Here is an 18,581-nt window from a genome sequence, read left to right on the forward strand (position 1 = left end):
CAGCATCAGTGTCAGTTGCTCAGTCAAGTCTGACTCTTTGCGACCCCATGGTTTGTGCATGGAATTCTCCAGGCAAGAGTACTGGAGTGGGTTGCCATTCCTTTCTTCAGGGGATCTTCCCGACCCAGCAATGAAACCCTGGTCTCCTGCATTGCAGGCAGATTCTTTACTGTCTGAGCTACCGGGGAAGTCCCAATATAACCATATGGGTGGCACTAGTGGTAAAGAATCCACCTGCCAGTGCAGGAGACATAAGACACACAGGTTAGATCCCTGGGTCCAGTATTCTTGCCTGGAGAATCCCATGGACAGAGGAGACTGGGGCTATAGTGCACAGGGTCTAAAAAAGTCAGACATGACTAAAGCAACTTAGAGTGCATGCACACATACACACATGGTTACATTGGTGCCAGTTTTCTGGATATCAGAATATTTATCAATACTGCAACTAGAACAGCAATGAACATCTTTATGGAGATATCTTTGCACAGATCTCTGATTATTCCCAGTTTCACATCTGCTGAGATAAAAGATATGATAGTCATACAGCTTTTAGTATATATTCCACACTATTTTTCCAAAGTTAACCCAATGTATACCTTTACCAAGCTTATTATCTCACCACATTTGCCATTAAAACCTGTGTGCCATGGGGTAAGTGTTTTTGCATCTTAGATCATCTCAATCCAGCAAGTCCTCTTATAGATTACATATTCAAGAAAAATACTCTTGTCTGTACAAAAAGAGGCATAGACACGGGCATTCATTATAATGTTGTTTATTATAAAAAAAAATCCTCAAGATTGAAAATAAATTAAATATTAGGGAATAGAGGGATGGATGGTTTGAAAACTTCATGGTAACCCATGGTATAAAATATTAAACAACATCAATTTTAAAAACTGAAGATGATGTATAAGACTGACATGGAAAGTTCTGAGGTGCTGAGGAATAAAAACAAGTTATAGGACAGAATACACAGTATCAGCACAATAACGTTACATAAAAAGTATTTGAATATGTAACATATATATAAGAATAGATAAGTATCTGGGAGGAATACAGATCAAAATATTAATATGCATCTCTGAGAAGGGAAATGGGATTATAAGGCAAGTGCAAGTTAATCTTCATATTTTCATAGTATTTTAATTTTTGTGATGTTAAACTATTCTCATTGTGTGATTTTTAGCAATACTCTTTAAAGTATAAAGTAAAAGGATTGAAGGCAGTTTTTCTTCTGTCTGCAGAAAAATCCTTTCCCTTCCTAACTTTTGAGTGAAATTCCAGTAAATGGGAAACCTAAAATCAGTGCTGGCTTAATTACAAACCAACTTCAAGGGCCTGAGGTCACCGTGTAACATCACCCACACATGATTTAGTGTTCTCCTGTTGCTGTCTTGAAATTCTTAATAGTTTTTAGCAAAAGACCCCATATTTGCACTTTCACTGGGCCCCACAAATTTCACAGTGGGTCATGACAGTAAATTAGACACTCTTTGAATTCCAAAAATCTTTGGTGTGCTTTCACAATATTAATTTAGTTCAGTCGCTCAGTCAAGTCCGACTTTTTGTGACCCCATGGACTGCAGCACACCAGGCTTCCCTGTCCATCACCAACTCCCAGAGCTTGCTCAAACTCATGTCTGTTGAGCCACCCGACCATCTCATCCTCTGTTGTCCCCTTCTCCCCCTGCCTTCACAGTATCAGAACCACTCAATAGCCAACCAAAGGTAGGAAGCTGGGGGGTTAAGGGAGTGAAGGGGAGGGTGGTAGAGGGTACGAAGCCTTGGAAGTCAGCCTCCTCAGTCAGAGTTCTGAGCCACCCTCAGCACCCAAGTCCTGAAATCATGGCTTTAAATGACTGGGGTTTCCAGGCAAAACAGTATATGGGCTCAAGTCTTGGCAGTTAAAAGTATGTCACTGCCAAATATGTCTACACCACTTTCTTTCCAAATCCCTTCCTGATTTCTGTAGAAATTCCCTGAAAGGATGAATCTACATATGACCTCAGAAATTAAAACTTCTTAACCAGAACTTTTGGTTAAAATGAAATGTAATATATTCTTGCTACGTCACCCAGGAGGAGGTAAGGTATCTGATGTTTCAGATAGAGGATAAGTATGAGAAAACCTGTGTTCTGTCTCCTTTTTCTGTTGCATTAGCAGAAAATTGCATAGGTTTCCACAATGATTCCATTTTTTCTCATCTTATGTCAATTGTATTGTTAAGTACTTGAGAAAAGATTTTGGTGTGCAGGAAAGACTAATTGCATCTCCGTTCTACAAAAGGAAGTGAAATGAGCTTCACAGGGCTTGCCTTGGAAAGCCCATCCCAGTGCCCCAAAACCACTGCTTCCTTTTCTATCAGCCTGCTTAGACGCCACGTAGTCCTTTCTAAAACCTTGCCTGAAATGGTTGTGTTCCTACAGCATGACTGTTTCATGTCACGTCCTTTCATGGGAATCCTCACTAATTCCCAATGCCAGCAGCCTTGTCTGCCTTCCTGCCTTTCTTCCTTTCCTTCATCTTTTCTGAAATCTGTACTGTACAGAAAAATCACAAAAATGTCTACCACTCCAAAATAGACTTTTTAAATTTTGGACGAACATCCTGCAGATTATCTATATAAATAAATAAATAAATGCCTTTCATCGTTGCCTTCTTTTCTATTTAATAGGTTAAAACAAAAATTAAATTATAATTGAATAACATACAATCAAGTTTATCAGAAAAATTACATCCTCATCAAATCCTGTTTAAGTTCGAACTCTTTATGTTGGCGTTTAAGACAGTTCTCATTCCCTGGAAGACTTCCTTCCCTATCTTCATTTCCTTGAATTCAAGTCCTATTCACTGTGTGAAACTCTTTAAAAGTATTAGATCAGCTGCCCTACCCCCATGTAAGCATCCATCCAATAATCCCCTTGCTCCACAATCGTGTATTTGCCATTCAATGTATACTGACTGTTGTTATTTATCTTTTTCCAAACTGAAGGTGAAGACTGTCTTGCACATCCTTTTATCCCCTGCCTTATTTAGCACAGTGTCCTAGATTCAATAAGCAGCTGATGAATATTTGATAAGAGGGATGAGGATGCTGTTACCACCAAGAAGGGAACTTCACACAGATACTGAGTCCTAAATATCTGTGGGTGTGTAGGCACTACTTTCCCTAATCTTGCTCTTTCTACAGGCTCTTTAGCAATTTCTTTAGTTTCAACTCTGACATCACTCTTTTATTTACTTATTTGTTTATTTTTGGCTGTTCTGGGTCTTCATTGCCGCATGCAGGCTTTCTCTAGTTGCAGAGAATAGGGGATTCTCTTGTGGCAGAACATGGGCTGTTGGCCCTTGAGCTTAGTAGTCATGACTTGTGGGCTTAATGCTGTGGCTCTCAGGCTCTAGAGAGCAGGCTCAGTAGTTGTGGTTGCCCCAAGACATGTGGGATCTTCCCAGATGAGGGATTGAACCCATGTCCCTTGCATTGGTAAGTGGATTCTTAACCACTGGACCAGCAGGGAAGGCCAGATATCACTCTTATTTAGGTCTAATGGGAGAGTTTTGGGCTTCTCAGGTGGCTCAGACAGTAAAGAATCTGGCTGCAATGCGGGAGACCCGGATTTGATCCCTGGGTCAGGAAGATCCCCTGAAGGAGGAAATGGCAACCCACTCCAGTATTCTTGCCTGGAGAATCCCAAGGACAGAGCAGCCTAGCGGGCTACAGTCCACGGAGTCGCAAAGAGTCGGACACGACTGAAGGGACTTAGCATGCATGCGTCGGGGAGTTTTGGTTTCCAAGTTCTTTCCTTAACATCATAGGACATAACACAAATTTCCTCCCACTCCCTCTAATGTACTTTTCTCTTTCAGCACAATATCCTTCAAAGAAACAGTGACTTTACCATTTTATTGAAGGGCTGGAAGCAGACACAGAATGAATAATATTCTGCTATTCCAGTGGTCAAGACTGTCACTTGAGGTTTTATGTATTCAATTCCTTCAGGCCATCGCTTCTCTTTTCTTGTGTGCCCACTATGTTCCAGGGTTGTACGAGGCACTTTATACACAGCACTTCACTTCCTACTCACAATAAGCCTGCAAGGTCGATGTTCCTCCATTTTGCTGATGAAAAAAGGGAAGCTCAGAGATTTGAGTAACTTGTAGATATCTCTCTGCCCTGGCAAAGTTTAAAAACAGGCACTTTCAAAGCAGACTCACTGAACTAACTACTGGCTTCACAACAGTGTTAGTAAATCAAAATATTGCAGAACCCTCCAAGGAAAGGTGCTCATTAAAAGTTCCTATTTCTTTGAGAACATACACATATTTACTCATTTCTAGGTTTAATTCCTGAAATCTCTGGGCCCTCACTTTGGTCAGCATAGCCAGGCTTAGGGTTTTTACAGGATCCAAAGTCCTTCTTAATACTAAGGCCACCTCTCAGAACTTACTGGCCTGGGACAGGCCAGGTGACAGGCAGTGAGAACAACCTGGGACCACAGCTCACTGGGTGGGACAGACACTGGGGTTCGAGCTCACTGAGCATGCGAGAAAGCCCGCCTCTGAGCACCTAGGCATTATGACAGTGGGCGAGAAAAAGTCCTCCCAGAAAACTGCCAAGGTTGCAAACTCCAAGATGTGACAGTGAGGATGCCCTGTGATTGTGGTCGCTGCTGTTTATGAGAGCTTCTTGTGCATATGGAGCTTTACTTCCAGTATCTATCATCTTAAAAAAGGGATTCCCAAAGGGTGGTCCGTGAAACACACTGCTGCGAGCTTGGGTGAAACTGGTGGAGTCAAATGACTGTGAGAAACAAAGTGTACTATTTCCACCTCACCAAAGAAATTGGTTATCAAAGGCTCTATAAATAGAAAAATAAGCACCAGACAAACAAAAACCTTATAATGAAGAAGCCATACTGAAAGCATTTAGAATAAGAATACGTACTGATTGGGGGTTTCCCTGGTGGCTCAATCAGTGAAGAATCTGTCTGCAAGGCCGAAAACCCGTCTTTGATCCCTGGGTCAGGAAGATTCCCTGGAGAAGGAAATGACAACCCACTCCACCATTCTTGCCTGGAGAGTCCCATGGATAGAGGAGCTTGGTGGGCTACAGTCCATAGGATCTCAAGAGTTCGACATGACTTAGTGACTAAAGGCAACCACCATCATGAGATGAGCAACACATAGTCTCTGGAATTTTGAGAAATGTTAAAAGAACAGAGAGAAAAAAGATGGTAGTTCAAATACACAGGGTGAAGGATATTGTTCTACAAGTGGAGAAATAGGACCTGTTTGCAAAGTGATAGTACAGAGGCAGAGCTGGAAGATGTGAGAAGTACACTTGCATGTCTGCTTCCTCTAAGAAAATGTGCACTCCTTCATGGATGCCTGAAGTGAATCTGGAAAAGAGTTTTGGAAATTGCAAGAAAATTGATAACCGATGGTAGAGGATCCCGCCCTCCCCCATCCCTGCCACCCACAAACAATCAAGGGTCTTCAAGGAAGCCCGAAGAAAGGAGAGTGGGAAAGGACTTTCTCTGAGCTTAGAAGGGCAGAGGGCGAGGATGAGGGATACATGGCGTGTTCTGAATGGAGAAGTGCTACACAGAGGAGCTGTGTGGTGAGTGATAGGGGAAGATTCTCATCAGGCGGCCTCCATCTGTGCAGTAATGTGGTGGCCGGGTCACTGCTTGCAGAGAGATCCAGTGGGCAGAGTGGGAAAGGAACCGAGCAAGGCAGGAAGCAGCTGCTGGGGCCCACATGTTTGGGAGGCAACAAGAGATGCATATTGCTGCACTGAAGAACAGTGAGAACCCAATGGGAAGAATTGTCCTATACAGAAATTCTTAAGGACACGGTCCTGGGAGCCAGACTAGGCAGTTTTAGGTTTGAATCCCAGATCCCTCTGTATTTGGAAAGTAGTAAGAGTTAAATTAGGTCATACATGTGACACTTAGAAGAGTGCCTGGCACATTAGTAAAAACATTCAGGAAGTGTGAGATACTATTATTGCTGGTGTTATTGTTGTTAAGGGCTTCCTAGGGGGCGCTAGTGGTAAAGAACCTGCCTGCCAATACAGGGGACATAAGAGATGCAGGTTTGATCCCTGGATTGGGAAGATCCCCTGGAGGAGGGCATGGCAACCCACTCCAGTATTCTTGCCTGGGAAAGCCCATGGACAAAAGAGCCTGGCAGGTACAGTCCATGGGGTCACAAAGAACTGGACACGACTGAGTGACTTAGCCCGCCTGCGTGCATTGCTGTTAAACTGTGGTGGAACCACTCCTAACAGTCTTCTAAAGAAACATGAAGTCACCTAGGACAACCAAAGCTAGGAGCCTAGTCATAATATCAAGCAAGAACCCAAGGCTGAAGCTGGGCCTCCCAGGCACTGTGAGAGACCTCAACGTGAGGTTGTCTGGATTCCCAGGTAGGAGGGGAGCTAGGGAAGTCCAGGAGGGATATGAGACATCTTAGATTAAGCTTCTAGCTGAGGAAACACTCAGAGTGCTGACAAGACCTAAAATCTTGCCATAAAAACCATGGCCACCAAATGTGCATTCACCCCATTTCTTTGACACAATTTTGCTGAATACCTATTATGTACCAGCCCCCTTCTAGTGCTGGGGATGCAGCAGTCAACACACACAAACATCCCGTCTTGAAGGAGCCCACATTCTAGTCAGAGCGCTAGCAATTGTCCGGCCCGACCCCAAACCCCTTCCTCACATTATTGCCTCCATCTTCCCAGCAAACCAAATAGGCAGGTAGTCTCAGCCCCATTTTTCAGACAAAAGTTTAAATTTTGCTGCAAATCAAATAGCTAATAAATGGCAAACCCAGGTCTCCATCAACAATCTAATTCTAATGTTCATGCTTATAAAGTAAAGTTCTGTGTTTGGTCTCAGTGCTGCTGAATAATTTTGGCAGGTGAAGGGGAAAGCCTTAAGAGTTGAGGGGCTACCTCAACAGGTACCACAACAGTAACAGAACTTTGCTGTTTTCTGAGGTTTTGTTTTTTTACTTTTTTTTTTTAATGGAGTGTGCTGGATGTCTCTATAATTTTGTTCAGATGACTACAGAACTTGGAAAAGCTGTTGCTGCTATTGATGCATAACATACTGCTATTGATCTTTTTATATAAATAAATAAATCTATATATATATATATACATATATATATATAATTTGAATTTTTGAAACTTTAGCTGTGCTGTCAACTTTGGAAAAAGTATCCCAGTTGTACCATGTTGGGTTGGCATTGTACAGAAATTAACAGCCATATTGGTCTAGAAACGTTAAACATAATTTTTTCCATTTGTACAGGGGTAACACACTGTATTAAATATGTAAGGTCTTATCTACATGGGTTTGATTACAGAAACTAATAAAGTATTCTCTAAATAATGAAAAAAAAAAGAGTTGAGGGGCTGAGAACCTATAAAGTCAGAATGTTATCTGCTGGATTCCCCAAGAATGATGGGAGAAGATGAGATGTGGGGGGAAATGTGAACTTGGCATAAAATTCCTAGAGGAAGTGAAAGTGGGTTGTGGAGGGCAGTAAGAGGAAATGTGGACCTCAAAGGCAAATAGGTGACCGAACCATTGAGTAGGGGCAGCCCTGGTTTGCAAGTTGATAAACTGCTTCCTCATTCCTGCTGAAGTGGGGAAGGAGTAGGTCAAGTTCTGTCCTCCATCGTAGAAGGTCTTGGATGCCTTGTTTAGGCAAGGAGATGAAAGGGCAGACATGGGAGAAGCTGTGGTTGGAAGATCATCCCAGAGCCTCCTGTTAGACCCCAGTGGATGGATGGACAGAGAGTTGAGGCCAGGGCAGGATTTCATTTCCAGAGAGTTGGCAAGAGAAGCAAGGAAGCTTGGAGACAGGCTGGAGACACAAGTAAAAGAAAAGCAGGAGAGCACTATGTCCCTGGAACCTTGTGAGAGGGGGTTGAAGGGTCACATGTGCTGCATTCTAAGCGGAATGTCAAAGAGGGCAAGTTCAACTGCAAACTCACCTGCCCGGGTGTGCACCCTCATCAATGGCCTCCTCTCTGCCTTTGTTGCTGGGGAAAGGAGGACCCAGCATCACCAGGACTCTCCAGGGAAACTTGACTGTTTCTAGCCTATCCCACTGAACTTAGAGGTATCTGTGATCATCAGATTGGAAGGAGCAAGGATATTACCAGGTATATACAATTTCACAGCCATACCTGCTCATTATAACTGTGCCAGGGCCAAGATGACACCAAATCCCTGATTCTTAATATCATGCTATAAATTTTTTGAGATCCCAAACTGACCAGCTAGCAGGTAGGTGGTCTGGCCTGGAGAAAATGTCCAAAAAATGTAAATTATAGATTTCATCAGCTGTTTTTTGAAACAGTTGTTCTGTTCCTTTTGACTAACACTTCTCCAAATTTGTAACTTTAAAGGTTTTGATGAAGTGTAGAAGGGGAAGGCGGAGAAGGCAATGGCACCCCACTCCAGTACTTTTGCCTAGAAAATCCCATGGATGGAGGAGCCTGATAGGCTGCAGTCCATGGGGTCGCTAGAGTCGGACACGACTGAGTGACTTCACTTTCACTTTTCACTTTCATGCATTGGAGAAGGAAATGGCAACCCACTCCAGTGTTCTTGCCTGGAGAATCCCAGGGACGGGGGAGCCTGGTGGGCTGCCATCTATGGGGTCGCACAGAGTCGGACACAACTGAAGCGACTTAGCAGCAGCAGCAGCAGAGGGGGAAGGAGGAGGGATTCACTCAGTTGTACCCAAAATTCCTAGAGGCCCATAGTGTAAACATATAGGAATAAAGAGCCAAGGTGGAGGAGGGAGAAGACTAGAAGAAGAAGTCTAGCTGATGAGGCCTAGAATGCAGGCACTTTGAAACTTTTACAGAATTAGGAATCCCCTGGGATCTTGTGAAAATGCAGATGCTGATTCAGTGAGTCTAGGGTGGGATCTGAGATTCAAGCTCCCATTTGATACTGATGCTGCTGATCTACAGACCGTACTTTGAGTAGCAAGGATCCACACTACATAACTATTTATAAGGTGCTTCAAAAGATGGTTTTATTTTGAGGTAAGAAGGCTGCTGACTGACCCATGAAAATATTGTTTTGCTATTTAGTCACTAAGTCGTGTTTGACTCTTGCAACCCCATGGATTGTAGCCCGCTAGACTCCTCTCTCCATGGGATTTTCCAGGTAAGGATACAGGAATGGGTTACCATTTCCCTTCTCCAGGGGATCTTCCAGGTGCAGGGATTGAACCCTGTCTCCTGCATGCAGGTGAATTCTTTAGCCTGAATGACATAGTGGGCATCAAATTTACATTTAATAGTAGGATGATTGCAAAACTTGTAGCCAAAATTTACAGGTTAAAATCCTGTTTCTACCATTTTCTAGCAATAAAGTTCTGGATAGATCATGGATCGTTTCTCTCAGTTTCTACGTCTAAAAAAGTAATAAAATCTGCTTTGGTTGACTGACTATATAGGGTGGAGATGAGGATTAGAGAAATACCTTAGTGAAAGCGCCTTATAAACTGAAGGTGCTGCACGTGTATAAGCATATTATTATTGTTGTTATAATTATTGTAATATTTGAGGTCAAAGATACCTTACAATAGCTCCCATTTCTATTTTAATTATAAACAGATAGAGATCATCACCAAGTGTTTGCATCTCTCTGACACTGTTAAGCCCATTCCACAGATGAGGAAAGTAAGACCTAGAACCTTAAGATTATGCCCAGCTGCTATGTATTGGTGCTGTGATATGAACTCAACCTGACTCTCTAAAATCCAAAATCTTTTCTTTTTATTTATTTAGTTAATTTGTTTTATTTTTGGCTGTGCTGAGTCTTGTTGCTGCACACAGGCTTTCTGTAGTTGTGGCAAGCAGAGGATACTCTCTAGTGGCAGCGTGTGGGCTTCTCACTGCAGTGACTTCACTCGTTGCAGAGCATGGGCTCTAAACACAAGCTCAGTAGTTATGGTGCATGGCATGTGGAATGTTCCTGGGCTAGTGATCAGACTTTCCGCTGCATTGGCAGGCGGATTCTCAACCACTGATCACCAGGGAAGTCGTGAAGTTGTAATTCACTGCAATCAGTTGATCATTGTAGGAAACACCTATTATCATAGAAAAAGATGGTCTGAAACAGGGGTTGGCAATTTTTTTTTCCCCATAAAGGGCCAGAAAGTGAATATTTGGCTCTACATGCCAAATTTAGGTCCCTCTTGCAACCATTCCACTCTGTCATACCAGCACCAAAGCACTCACAGACAATATGTGAAGGAATGGGTGTGGCTGTGTTTAAAAAAAAAAAAATGTTATTTACAGAAACAGAAAACAGGATGGATTTGGCCTGCCAAAGATAGCTTGTGGATCCCTGGTCCGGAAAATTCTGAGTTGTCCAGTATGGTAGCCCCTTGCTCCATCCCTGTGTTCCTTGTGTTGTCGCTCAGTCATGTCCGACTCTTTGTGACCCATGGACTGTAGCCTACGAGGCCCCTACATCCATGGGATTTTCAAGGCAAGAGTACTGGAATAGGTTGGCATTTCCTTCTCCAGGGGATCTTCCCGACTCAGGGATCTAACCCAGGTCTCCTGCATTGCAGGCAGACGCTTTACCCTCTAAGCCACCAGGGGAGCCCATGTGACTATTTAAATATAAGTGTATTTCAGTTAAATCAAAAATTCATTCCTCGGTTGCATTAGTCACATCTCAATTGCTCATAGGTAGACATAGGTGGCTGGTACTATTGAACTGAACAGTGTAGAGAGCATTTCTACCATCACAGATAGTTTTATTGGAGAGTATGGTCTAGATTATCTTTGATGTGGGGGAGAAATCTCTTACGAGTAGCTGTGAGGACATGGACGTTTTGGGTCCTGGTTATGCTATACGATTCTAAATACATTACACCATCTCCCAGAGTCACAGAAAATGGGGCTAATACCTTTTAATCCTCCTGCCAATGCAGGAGCTGAAGGAGACATGAGTTTGATTCCTGGGTTGCAAAAGATCCCCTGGAGGGTGAAATGGCAACCCACTCCAATATTCTTGCCTGGGAAATCCCACAGACAGAGGTGCTCAGTGGGCTATAGTCCGTGGGGTCACAAAAGAGTAGAACACAACTTAGCAACCAAACAACAGCAACAAAACCTTTTTTACTGTGCTATTGTGGGAACTGGATAAGGAGGGCTTCCCTGTAGGCTCAGACGGTAAAGAATCTGCCCGCAATGCAGGAGACCCAGGTTCAATCCCTGGGTCGGAAAGATCCCTTGGAGAAAGGAATGGCTACCCACTCCAGAATTTTTGCCTGGAGAATCCCATGAACAGAGGAGACTGGTGGGCTACAGTCCATGGGATGACAAGGGGTCGAACACGACTAAGTGACTAAGCATGCACACAGACAAAGAAATGTGTGAGAGGTACTTCGTAATTTATTAGGAGCTGCACAAACATAAGCCATCATTAGGACTCTGACTGTTGTTGTTTGAAATGTGAGAAAATGTTTGGGGACAGAATTTGTGAAGCTACTTGATTTTAGAGGAAGAGATTTTCCTTTAAATCAACCAATGGAAGCCATTAGGATGCCAAAGAGTTACCAAAATAAGGAAATCTTATTATTTGTAGCATATTTTAGTTTTGGACTGGAAGGAGACACAAAACTCAGCAGAACTCAGTGATCATTCATCTTTCAGAGTTTGGAGTTGCCTTGGTAATGTTTACCATCTTCAGGACACAAGACAAACTGTCCAGATGGGAGCTATATGAGATGGGGCAGGTCACAGAGTCCTTCCTGAAAGAGATGAAAGATTTATTCTTCTTTGTCACACTCTAGGTTCTGGCATCTTCCTGTAGCTTCTCCTTCACAGGAGTCCCCTTTGCCCCACATCCACTGTGGGTCCCCACATAGGTCAAAGATGAAGCTCAGGACTTCCCTGGTGGTCTGGTGGTTAAGAATTTGTCTGCCAATGCAGGGAGCATGGGCTTGATCCCTGGTCCAGGAAGATCCCACCTGGTGCGGGGCAACTAAGCCCATGCACCACAACTACGGGAGCCTATGTGCCTAGAGCCTGTGCTCTGCAATGAGAGAAACCACTGCAATGAGAAGCCCACACAACAAGAGTAGCCCCTGTTTCCTGCAACTAGAGAAAATCTGTGCGCAGCAAGGAAGACTCAGTACAACAAAAAAAATTTTTTTGAGGATAAAGCTCAGTTTTGCCACAGACTGATTGGCCAGCCCTTGGTTGCCCAGATGATTCCAGTATCTCTATGGTTCCCAGTGTTTTTCCCTCCATCTGTTCCTAATCATAGCCATAAATCACTCTTCCAGAAAAATGCTTGCCAATCACTTCCTGTTTTGTCAGTCTACAGTCCCGTCTATCCCTTAGGAATTCTGTCTCTCAAGGTCCTGAAGTCCAGACCACCCTCTGTGACAATTTATTACAGTCACCCATTTGAGTGCCCAGAGGAGAAGATTTCTTGCTGTATAGGGCTGGGTACAGTCCTCTGATCTCTGCTTGTTCTGGTGGCTCAGATGGTAAAGAATATGCCTGAAATGCAGGAGACCCAGATTTGATCCCTCGGTTGGGAAGAAGAGAATGGCAGAAGAAAAGAGAATGGCAACCCAACTCCACTCCAGAATTCTTGCCTGGAGAATCACCACGAACAGAGGAGGCTGGCTGGCTGCAGTCCATGGGGTCACAAAGAGCCAGATACGACTGAGGGCTAACACACAACCCTCTGATCTCTGCTCATTACTACCAGTGGCTGCTGCTGCTGCTGCTAAGTCACTTCAGTCATGTCCGACTCTGTGCGATCCCAGAGACGACATCGCTCCCCCGTCCCTGGGATTCTCCAGGCAAGAACACTGGAGTGGGTTGACATTTCCTTCTCCAATGCATGAAAGTGAAAAGTGAAAGTGAAGTCGCTCAGTCGTGTCCGACTCCTAGCGACCCCATGGACTGCAGCCCACCAGGCTCCTCGGTCCAAGGGATTTTCCAGGCAAGAGTACTGGGGTGGGTTGCCATTGCCTTCTCTGATTACTACCAGTTACATTTCACTTAAATACTTTCTTGCGGCTTTTCATATGAGCTTTCCAGAATCTGTCTCACCCTTTCTACCTTCTTTCCTAATTCCTTTCACTATGATTTTTCTTACTACTTACATAGTCTTTACAATTCAGTTCTCTGCTCTCCAGCTAACACTTGCCTGTCAGGCAGGCAGGAAGTTTCTTGTTCTCATACACAGCTACCGGACATATACTGTATAATGGTTGAACCTTTAAGAAAGAAATTTGGGAATATTTTTCTAAATCCTTAAAAAAATCAGTATATCATATTACCAGGAGTTCCTGGTATTCTAAGTAAGTAATAGAGACGCACTGAAAATTCCCAAACAGGGATATTCATTACTATATTGACTGTGTGTTAGTTGCTCAGTCATGTCCGACTCTTTGCAACCCCATGAACTGGAGCCTGCCAGGCTCCTCTGTCCATGGGATTTCCCAGGCAAAATACTGGAGTGGATTGCCATTTCCTTCTCCAGGGGGTCTTTCCAACCCAGGGATTGAACCTGGGTCTCCTGCATTGCGGGTAGATGCTTTACTGTCTAAGCCACCAGAGAAGCCCACTATATCGTTCATAGTAGTGAAAAATGAGAAATAACTTACTTGTCCACAATATGAAAAGAATAAAACAAACATCAGCTTTACAAGTACAAAGAAATATACCATCACCCCTGCAGTGCTGAAGAGATGGCTCTCACAAAGCTAAGTGATGAGATGCCTCTGCAGATGAAGCTGGTTGGGAAGGAGCAAGAGTTGACAGAGAAAAACAATGGCTTTCTTCAAAACATTGATGCAGCTGAAGGCGCAGTGCAGAAACAAGTCAGGGCTGAGCTCCCAGGGGTCCTTTGTCTTGGTCTTTGGTCCTTGGTCCTTGGTCTTGTCTGGAGACTTCCTCAGGCTGGTAGGACCAAAGGATGAGATTTCCAAATTCAGGGTTTGGGTTGACATCCTTCTCTACAATTCTTCTAGTTTTGACCTAATGAATATGTAGTGTGGTAGTTCCAATGAGACAGTAAAGGGAACTACGGTCAGAAACTAGGCAGATATCTGTCAATAGGAATGGTCAAGATTCTAGTCTCAGTTTGTGGAAAAATATTCATGTATTGTACTTTTATTATCTTAACCTGCTAAAGATATCAACCATTTAAAATGGTTTCTAGAGTAGAGGAAGTACAAATATTCATATAAATACATACATGCATTTGTCAATATATGATAAAATTGTATACTATAAAAATGGTTTACAACCTTTTTAAATCAAAAGCAATTTTTTAAAGGAAAAGATTTCTCAGAACCTCTCATATGTCAAAAAAGCTACTACATCAAAGATGTTTTAAAATTCATTTATAACTTATTAATAACAGTAGCATATACATTTGGAAACAGTATATGTTTATGTTATATTATGTTTATATGTCAGCAGTATTTTTTAAATCTATAGAAATGTATATTGATTCCAGGACCACTTTCTCTGAAGGATAGGTAGAGAAGGCCCCCCACCTCAAGGTTCAAGACCCATATATAAGAAACTACTGCCATAGGCCTTTATCACTTGTATATTGTGATTCATTCAAAAGTATATGTGAGTATGTGTGTGTACACATCTACACACATATATGCAGTCCAGCAAAATAACAATAGTCCAATAGATAATAGGCAAGGGATTATCAGCACAATTACCACAACAAAGGAAACACAAACGAGTTTTATACACACAGGTAAAGATGTTCAAACTCTCATAAAAAGAGATTAAAACTACAGTGATAAACCAGTTTAAATTTACCAGATTGACAAAGATCAAAAACGTTTCTAATACATGATTTTAGAAAATAATGGGAAAACAGGAACTTTCATCATTTTTTTTCTGGAATTTTAAATGGATTTAGCCTCTTTAAAACATAATTTGTAAACTCTATCAAAATTTTGGGCTTCCCAGGTAGCATAATAGTAAAGAATCTATCTGCCAATGCAGGAGGCGCCAGAGATTCGTGTTTGATCCCTGGGTTGGGAAAATCCCCTAGAGGAGGAAATGGCAACCCACTCCAGTATTCTTGCCTGGAAAATTCCCTGGACAGAGGAGCCTGGCAGACTACAGTCCATGAGGTAGCAAAGAGTCAGACATGGCTGAGCTACTGATGCGCACACACACACACACATTTTAAAGTATATGTGTCTATTGACCCAGCAATTCTATTGTAGAGCTTATTCAATAGATATTCTTGCACATATACACATAGACGTGTAGGGACATTCATTGCAGCATTGTTTGTAGTGGTAATTGATTAGAAACAATGCATATAAATAGAGAACTGATTAGCAAATTATGATATAGCCTCAGGAGGGAATACCATATAACAATGTTTAAAATGAGGCAGCTCTATAAGTACTAATATGAAATGGACTCCAAAAGAAGTCATTAAGAAAGAAACATAAAGTACAGCATATGTGTATTAGTCACTCAGTCATGTCCAACTCTTTGCCACTCTGTGGACTGTAGCCCTCCAGGCTCCTCTGTCCATAGAATTCTCCAGGCAAGAATACTGGAGTGGGTGGCCATCTCCTTCTCCAGGGGATTTTTCTGACCCAGGGATTGAACCCTGGTCTCCTGCATTGCAGGTGGGTGCTTTACTGCCTGAACTTCTACAGAAGCCGTATAAAGTACAGTAAGTGTATGTAATATCCTCTAATTTGTATTTTTAAAAGCATATATATATATATTTACATAAACATAGCTGCTTATTTACGCATAGAATCTCTGTGGAAGAATAAATAAACTAGTGAATGTTGGGAGGAGGACATCTCGGAATCTAGAGATCATGATGGTAGCACAGACTTACTCCTTTCCTATGAACCATAAGACACTCTTCTTTGGGGGAGGGGTGCCATGCTGCATGGCCTATAGGGTCTTAGCTCCCCAAGCAGGGGTCAATCCCAGGCCTTCAGCAGTGAAATCGTGGATTCCTAATTGCTGAACTATCAGGGTTTTACCATATGATACTTTTTAATTCTACTTTTAAAAGAAGAACATTTATTATTTGTTTATTTTACACATACATCTGCACACACACACAGTATATTCGTGCAGTGGCTTTAGAATTCAGAATCTCACTGTTAAATCATTTATTAAGTCAATCAACAAATATTTATCCAGCCTCTCTATTTCTATCTCAAGTAATACACTGCACTAGACATTACTCACACACAATAAAATCAGTACAAGAGTAGCAGGTGCTTTTGGGGGCCAGAAAGATCCAGGTGTTCTTCCTTTAGAAATGTTTGGGGCAGCCCTAAACTGTAGACTGAAGACATAATAATAACCTCTCCATCGTGTGACTTACAGTTTGCTAAGGGAATTTACCAAAATGGACCACAACTTGGACAGAACAGATGATGAAGACATTTTCTCTGAAAACCGTCAAACTGACTTCCTTCAAGATTTGGAGACTAAAAAATGGGTAAGAGACAGACTTAAACATCACAGTGGGTGAAGAGAGAAACTTCACATTTCATATCCTAAAATGGTAAGGATATATCTTAAGGTTTCCTCCTAACAGGTACAAGATGTTCAGAGCTTGAAAAAGAGGGAGGTACTCTTTCTTCTGAAGGCAGCTGTTATTACGCAACGGACTTACTAGTGTTCCCATACAGAGAATTGTGCATTACATTATTTTTGTTCTTGTAATTTACAAAATAACTGTGACATGTTTCACCTCAGAGAAAATTACTCTATGTAGGTTTGTTCTTGAATTGTAAATTGTCTCCCAATAGGATGCATTACAGAGATCCATTACTCATCTTTTAATTTCATGGCTGCAGTCACCATTCACAGTGATTTTGGAACCCAAGAAAATAAATATATGTATTAGATTCCACGTATAAGTGATATCATCTGATATTTGTCTTTCTCTGCCCGGCTTACTTCACTTAGAATGATAATCTCTAGGTTCATCCATATTGCTACAAATGGGATTATTTCATTCTTCTTTGTGGATGAGTAATATTCTATTATCTATTCCTTTATCTAAATTCATCTGTCACTGGACATCTAGGCTGCTTTCATATCTTGGCTATTGGAAATAGTGCTACTATAGGTGCATGTATCCTTTTGACTTATGATTTTCTCCAGATATTCTTTGAAACTCTGCATTCAGATGGATATGTCTTTCCTTTTCTCCTTTGCCTTTCATTTCTCTTCTTTTCTCAGCTATTTGTAAGACCTCCTCAGACAACCACTTTGCCTTTTAGCATTTCTTTTTCTGGGGGATGGTTTTGATCACCACTTCCTGTACAATGTCACGAACCTCCGTCCATAGTTCTTCAGGCACTCTGTCTATCAGATGGAATCCCTTGAATGTATTTGTCACTTCCACAGTATAATCACAAGGGATTTGATTAAGGTCATCATAAAGGATTCGATTTCTCCAGATATGTTCCCAGAAGTGGGATTGCAGGCTCATATGGTAACTCCATTTTTAGTTTTTTAAGGAATATCCTTGGACTTAACGAGTAGCTCAAACAATAAAGAATCTGCCTGCGTTTCAGGAGACCTGGGTTTGATCCCTGGGTCAGGAAGATCCCCTGGAAAAGGGCATGGCAACCCACTCCAGTATTCTTACCTGGAGAATCCCATGGCTAGAGAAGCCTGGGAGGCTATGGTCCATGGGGTCTCAAACAATTCACAGTGCCACCAACACTGTAAGGAGGGCTCCGTTCTCTCCACACCCTCTCCAGTATTTGTTACTTGCAGACTTTTTGATGATGGCCATTCTGATTGGTATGAGGTGATACCACTTTTCTGTTTATGTCCCATTTGTTTATTTTTGCTTTTATTTTATTTTTTGCCTTAGGCAGATCACAAAAAAATATTGCTGCAATTTATGTCAAAGTGTGTTCTGCCTATGTTCTCTTCTAACAATTTACCATTTTGAGTTTATTTTTGTTACGGTGTAAGGAAATGTTCTAATCTCATTGTTTTACATGTGATTGTCCAGATTTTCCAGCACCACTTATTGAAGGGACTGTCTTTTCTCCATTGTATATTCCTGTCTTCTTTTGTTAAAGACTAATTAACCATAGATGTGTGGGTTTATTTCTGGGCTCTCTATTCTGTTCCATTGATCTATGTGCTAGTACCATGCTGTTGCAATTATTATAGTCTTGTTGTATAGTCTAAAGTCTGGAAGGGTGATACTTTCAGCATTTTTCTTTTTTCTCAGGATTGTTCTGGTAATTTAGGGTCTTTTTGTGGTTCCATATAAATTTTATTATTATTTGTTTTAGTTTTATGAAAAATGTCCTGGGTATTTTTAATAGAGATTGCATTAAATCTGTAGACTGTTTTGGGTAGTATGATCATTTTAATAATATTAATTCTTCCAATCCAAGAGCATAGAATATCATTCCATTTCTTGTATCATCTTCAATTTCCTTCATTAATTTTTTTATACTTTTCAGAGTATAGGTCTTTATTCTCTTTGGTTATTTATTCCTAGGTG

General features: G+C 41.8%; 1 protein-coding gene across 1 annotated transcript in view; it reads left to right on the forward strand.

The window, feature by feature from the left end:
* The first annotated feature begins 13,773 nt into the window (after window positions 1-13,773).
* The window catches only part of SMCO2 (single-pass membrane protein with coiled-coil domains 2), a 34,221-nt gene continuing 29,413 nt past the window's right edge, over window positions 13,774-18,581 (forward strand). The window contains exons 1-2 of the mRNA XM_005902464.1: window positions 13,774-13,916; window positions 16,427-16,541. Of these exons, the coding sequence (XP_005902526.1) occupies window positions 13,774-13,916; window positions 16,427-16,541 (258 nt within the window). The remainder of the gene's footprint in view (window positions 13,917-16,426; window positions 16,542-18,581) is intronic.

Source organism: Bos mutus, chromosome 5 (assembly GCF_027580195.1).
Source record: "Bos mutus isolate GX-2022 chromosome 5, NWIPB_WYAK_1.1, whole genome shotgun sequence".
Classification (NCBI taxonomy): domain Eukaryota; kingdom Metazoa; phylum Chordata; class Mammalia; order Artiodactyla; family Bovidae; genus Bos; species Bos mutus.